The sequence below is a fragment of the Cervus canadensis genome, chromosome 3, assembly GCF_019320065.1.
Source record: "Cervus canadensis isolate Bull #8, Minnesota chromosome 3, ASM1932006v1, whole genome shotgun sequence".
Taxonomy (NCBI): domain Eukaryota; kingdom Metazoa; phylum Chordata; class Mammalia; order Artiodactyla; family Cervidae; genus Cervus; species Cervus canadensis.
Genome location: NC_057388.1, coordinates 82710988 through 82717621, shown reverse-complemented (window position 1 = coordinate 82717621; position 6634 = coordinate 82710988). Strand labels below are relative to the sequence as shown.

General features: G+C 36.5%; 1 protein-coding gene across 1 annotated transcript; it reads left to right on the top strand.

Annotated features, from left to right (window-relative positions):
* Positions 1-312: 312 nt before the first annotated feature.
* Positions 313-1365, top strand: LOC122437818 (melanoma-associated antigen 10-like). The gene has a single exon (XM_043462341.1). It carries the CDS (start codon positions 313-315, stop codon positions 1363-1365), a length of 1053 nt encoding a protein of 350 aa, XP_043318276.1.
* The last annotated feature ends 5269 nt before the right edge of the window (positions 1366-6634 follow it).

The window sequence follows — 6634 nt, the reverse complement described above, 5'->3', positions numbered from 1 at the left end:
CCTCCACTTCATCTGAGCCCACTTTCGGCTCTCGAACGCCCTAAGCAGGGTCCTTGGATGCCGACTTCAACCTTGGGAATCTGAAGACGAGGCTTCAACTGCAGTGATTGCACTCAGGTCAGCAAAGGGATGAGGCCCAGACTCTGCCAGTCGTCAGAGGGAGGATCCTGAAGAAACTGAAGACACCTGCCTTTTCCCCTGCCTTATGAGGCCCCAGGCCGACCAGAACAGGAGCCCTTGACACCTGGGAGCTCCCCTTAAAGAGGAAACCTGGCCCCACTGTCCTTCTGGCCACCTCCAATACCAGCCATCATGTCTCTAGGTCAGAAGAGTGAGTGCTGCAAGCTTGGGGAAGACCTTCAGGCCCCGAAAGAGGCACAGGGCCTAGACTGTGTGCAGGCTCCCATGGCTCAGAAGGAAGAGGCCACTTCCTGCCCCAAGTCTACCATCTCCTCTTCCCTCCCCCTGTTGATCCCTGGAACCACAGAGGAGGAACCTGCCACTGGAGCACTGACTGCTGTCCAGAGTTCTCAGGGAGCCTGCTTCTCACCCACTGCCACCTCAGCCACTCCACTGAGTCAACCTGATGAAAATTCCAGAAGCCAAAAGGAGGAGGAGCCCTGCACCTCCCAGTCTCCACCAGATCCTGAGTCCTTGCTCGGTGATGAGCTAAACAACAAGGTGGCTGAACTGGTGCAGTTCCTGTGTGTCAAATATGTAACAAAGGAACCCACCACAAAAGCAGAAATGCTGAAGAGTGTCATCAGAGAACACAAGGACAACGTCCCTGATATCTTCAGCAAAGTCTGTGAGTGCATGGAGGTGGTCTTTGGCCTTGAAGTGAAAGAAGTGGACCCCACGAGACACTCCTATGAGCTTGTCAAAACACTCAACCTCACCTACGATGGGATGCTGAGTAATGATGGGAGAATGCCCAAGACTGGCTTCCTGATACTTATCCTGGGTATGATCTTCATGGAGGGTAACTGTGTCCCTGAGGAGAAAATCTGGAAATTATTGAATACTATGGGGATGTATGCTGGGCAGGAGGATTTCATCTACGGGGAGCCCAGGAAACTCATCACCAAAGATTTGGTGGAGGAACAATATCTACAGTATCGACAGGTGCCTCACAGTGATCCTCCAGATTATGAATTCCTATGGGGTCCAAGGGCCTATGCTGAAACCAGTAAGATGAAAGTCCTGGAGTTTTTTGCCAAGATCAGTGGGACTGACCCCACTTCCTTCTTATTCTGGTATGAGGAAGCTTTGAGAGATGAGAGATCCCAGGCCAGAACTGTCCCTGGGGATGATACTACTGCCATAGCCAGTGAAAATTCCAGTGTCACGTCCATCCTGCCCTGAGTGAAGTCCAAGGCAGTTTCTTCAGTCTTCATCTGAAGACAACAGTCAGTGTTCCATGTAATGGAGGGCTAGGGTGGAACAGTCCATTAGCATTTTCATGTTTCTATTGTATATGGGTGATTTGGACATTGAACTTTTTTTATTACTTGTTTTTCCCCCAAATATTGTTTAATAAAGTTTAATTAGCTCCCTGGTGGGGGAGCTGGTAAAGAATCTGCCTGCTATGCTGGAGACCTGGGTTCGATCCCTGGGTTGGGAAGATCCCATGAAGAAGGGAAAGGTTACCCACTCCAGTACCCTGGCCTGGAGAATTCTGTGGACGGTATAGTCCATGGAGTTGCAAAGAGTCGGGCACGACTGAGTGACTTTCATTTTCACCCTACCTCCACCCCAGATAATTTTGAAGCAAGTCCCAGACATGTAATAAAGACTTTCTAATTCACACTTTCCCTGAATATCTCTGCTCAAGCACCAGCTGCTTCCCCTATCCCTCTGCCTTCTAAGTCATACCTTCTGATCATATGGTCTCATTGTACCCAGTGTGTCTACTTTAATGCTATTATTTCAATATGTAATTATATATTTATGTGTATGGTTTTTTAATGTCTGTCTTCACCCTATACTTTTGGTTCCATGAGAGAGAAATTGTATATTTTTTGCTCATTATTCTACCTTCACAGTGCCTTTCTCAGAGTGAATTCTTAATAAATATCCATTAATTAAGCTGTGGGGATTGTCATAATAGAACACTGTCCATTGTTGCCTTCTTAGCATTCTTCATGGTCTTTTATATTTTTAAAAATATTTATTTATTGGAAGGTGCCAGGTTTCAACTGCAGCCCACGGGATCTTTGATCTTCATCATGGCATGTGGAATCTTTTGTTGTGGCCTGTGGGATCTAGTTCCCTGACCAGGGATCGAACCTGGGCCCCCTGCATTAGCAGCCCACAGTCTTAGCCACTGGACAACCAAGGAAGGTCCCTTTTGTGGTCTTTTAACATCAGAAGATTTCTTGCACATAGCCCCTGCCGTGTGGTACCTTTAGTCTCTCCCTATGGAGACCTTTATCCTCTCTTTGATTTCTTTTGAAGCACTTGACCAGGTATTACTTTACCAACAGATGCAGTTGGTCCTATTTTCAAAATGAACATGCAAACAAAACTTATAAGTAATATTTATTTTCTCTATCTTTTTAATGCCCACTAGCTTTTACATCATAATACTATTTCTCCCCACTGAAAAGCATTCTGGGAAGATGCCATTAACATACATGTTTTATTATGTATCATTGCATAACCAACATTATGTCAACTGAGAAGAAAAATATTTCACTGAAAGCCTGATAGATTATCTTAATGAAAATGACTGTCAACAACATTACTTGATCATAGTTTCTTAATTTTTTAAATTTTATATCATGCAAATATAAGTTTTATTGTATTACTTTATTTACACAAACACTAATATTATTTGGATTCTCTATTTTAGTGTAAGAAAATCTACATATCAAGAAAAATTAAGAAAGTGAAATTCTGGGAAATTTTTGAGAAGGTAAAAATGCCCCTACTAGTCTGGTATTACATATTTCTAAGAAATTCATAATTTCTTAGAATTATTTTATAGCTCTTTAAGACAATAGCATATTTTGATATTTTGTTGACAGAAAATTTTAGCCTAAATGTATAATTCTTAATAATAATTGATCACTAGATTTTGCTATCTTGCAATATAATGCTATAGGGGATTCTCTGTTTATCAGTACTTCATAAGGACTAGTTAAAGTTTTCTGCAAAATTACTGTATCAGCTTGAATTAAGAGATGTAATACTGGTGTAATACAGAAGATGACACTGTTCAAAGGAAGAGAAAATTTTAAGCAGTTGCTAGAAAAGCAAATCTATAAAATTAAATATGCCCCCAAATCATAGCAGTAAATATTTTATTAGAGATTTTCATGTGATTATGTGATGAAGACTTGGTTCTTGTCTTGGATTCACCCATATCAACCTTCATGACTCCAAATATTCCCTTTCCACATTTTCCCTTGTTACCTTGTCACCTACACTGCAATGGTTTCTATTCCTTTGGCGTAAGATTGTTCATCTTAAAAATAAAATATCCCACAACCAATTTTAAACACTCTGTTTATAAAATCTGTTTATTAAATCTGTTTATAAGTGATAATTAAATGGGATATGAAATGTTACCTCTCCTGACTGCATCAGCCTGAATCAGAAATACATTCTATAATTAGCATATCTTAAATTACTTTTCCCTCACTAGGTATATAATCTTACTAGGCAGAGAAAATGATTGAGTTAATTCCCCTACAGTTTCTCAACATTTGAAAGGAAGTTCTTACATGCAATGTCATTTCTAATTTCCATCGAATTGGATGTTTCAAAGGACTTTTAAAGACTCTTATTGACCTTGGTAGAAATTGATACTGTATATAATTCAACCATTTCATTTGTCATATGTAGTATGTGCAAAGTGGCTGTTCAGAAAACGTCAGTTGAAATGACAATTTCAGTTATTTTTTTTCTCCTATAGCTGGCAACTAAATCTAGGCAAAGAGGCTTTAACAATCTGTGATATATGAAAAATAATTATGTAAAGGTTCCTGTTATACTTATACTGACATTTTTACAGCATAAGAGTCTTTAAACATCAAACTCCATAACCTAGTCTTTTAACCGCATATGTAATAGACATATTTTAGCATTCAAGTGTCTGACCAAATTAAAGATACAGCACCATCTTATGGATATATCTATATTTTTAAATTTTGGAAATATAAAAATGTTTTGAGTTTGAGAAAAGAAAAGCTTCATCAGTAAAATAATTGTAGGAGGAGAATATTTTACTGTATCAAGGAAAAAGGATGCAATATTGAATAACTTGAATGTGTATGTGGGCATGCAGATATGAATGTGTGTGTTTGTGATGGCACGGTAAATAAAGAGATTTGAAATTCTTTTTTTCAGTCAGAATTCAGAATTTGAAGAAGAAAAATAACCATTACCACAATACAAATTCATAGCTTTGTGAAATAAGCCATGTAGCTCAGAATACAGTCAGTCTCTAAATGACACTGGGACATCACTGATTACCACCTTGCAAAGATGTATTCTTATAAAGACATGAACCACACTTTTTAGATAGTAATAAGAAATTTAGGTATGATAATAAACCTATTTAACTACCTGCTGATACTACAGAACTGGTAATAAAGTCTCCTTAAATTTATCTAGCACTTAAATGTTTTCATAAGTAATTTATGTCCATTATTTTGTTCCAATTTTAGGTACAGATATTTTTAAATAAACACTTCCTAATAATCATTATTATTTTAATATAAAACACATAGCCATTTTAAGGAGATTATAGAAAAATTGATGAACAAAGCTCCCCTATTAATTATTAAGGTGGAGTTATACGTATACGGCTCATATCCTTAATACTTAGCTCACTTTAGCTATCATAAAGACTTAAGGCTTTACACGATTTACCCTGTTCATATCGTGTAAAATTACTCTATGCTGACCAAAACACAGATTCCGTGGTTCTTGACTTTTTGGTATCTTGACCTCCATGACAAAAGCTTTGAAATCTCTCTTTTTCAAAAAGTTCATAGATAAAACACATTTTGCACACAATTTTCGGTGCTTCTGGACTCCCTGGAGCTCATCCATGCTCTATGATTTTAAATATCATTCTCCTTATTTTAACATTTGTTTCCTTAAGATGTAATACTGACAAGTAAAACAGAGGAGATTTATCACAAAAATGCAAAGTTTTCCTGTGGTAGAAATGACACATAACTTTCACACACACACACACACACACACACACTCCTATTGGGTTTTAACTCATTTTCTCCCACAACTAAATTATACTAAAAGGCCAATGTAAATAAAGAAGTTCTTGTTTGTTTATTTTTATACACATTTTATTTTCATGATATTTACTTTAGAGTGGGATGTAAAATATGACACTGACAACAAACAATAAAGAATTTTTGGTTTTATCCTCACAGAGTACTACAAGTTCCAATAATGTGCTGTTATGAATAATTTTCTGTTATTTAGACTAGACTCTAAATTTCTAAATTGTGCTTCAAATGTAAACATGGAACTGATTTAACAAATTAAGTTATTCCTGGATGTCCATATTAATAGAAAAGGGCAACATGAAGTTAAAAAATTCTACCTACACCATATATATTTTTTTATGTTCACTTCTGAGATGTGGATAAGTAGTTTATAGCTTAATAAGAAAACCAGGGAGAATGAATAGATTTATAATAGTAGTTTTATATTTAAATTCAGATCCAAGACTCTACATTAGATGTTAAATTAATTTTTCATGTTATCAACTGCAGAATTATCATAATATAAAAGTTATTTTATTGGTATCCTAAAACCATCTTCCTAACTTAATACAATGCTTTAATTTTTAAGGGCATATTTCATAAAAATTCACAAAAAGTTTAGATATCTGATAATTTAAAATAGAAATGAAAATATTTTCACAACCTATACCTTTAACTGTAATAAGATCCATGGGATGGGTCTATCTGCTCTACATAGTATAATACTTGAATACTTATAGTCCTTAATACTTAAATACTTATAGTCCTTAAATTGGGAGTCCTTAAATTATTGGGAATCCTTAAATTATAGTCCTTAAATTGGGAGGAAAGAAGAATATTTGAGAGTTAAGTAATTGCTGAGTAAAAAAATGAGTTAGCTGCAATAGTAAAATTGGAGACCTAACCTTGAAAACTAAGGATTCTCAATGCAATGTCAAAACAGTTTAAAAAAAAAACAAAGATCTATGGTGCAGTAAAAATAGTGGATTCCTGCTAGAGCTTTAGCACCAAAATCAACTAGTAATCATTGTGTTCACTGTCATACACTCACAGGAAAAAAAAAAAAAAAAAAAGCCAGATTCACTTATGAATATTTCTGATTAAGCAGTAAAAAAAATATTGATTTAAAAAAATCTCAATCCTTGGGTACACATTTAAAAAGTAATGTGAGATGAAATGATTCCAGCTTGTGCTTCATCCAGCCCAGCGTTTCTCATGATGTACTCTGCATATAAGTTAAATAAGCAGGGTGACAATATACAGCCTTGACGTACTCCTTTTCCTATTTGGAACCAGTCTGTTGTTCCATGTCCAGTTCTAACTGTAGCTTCTTGACCTGCATACAGATTTCTCAAAGGGCAAGTCAGGTGGTCTGGTATTCCCTTCTCTTTAAG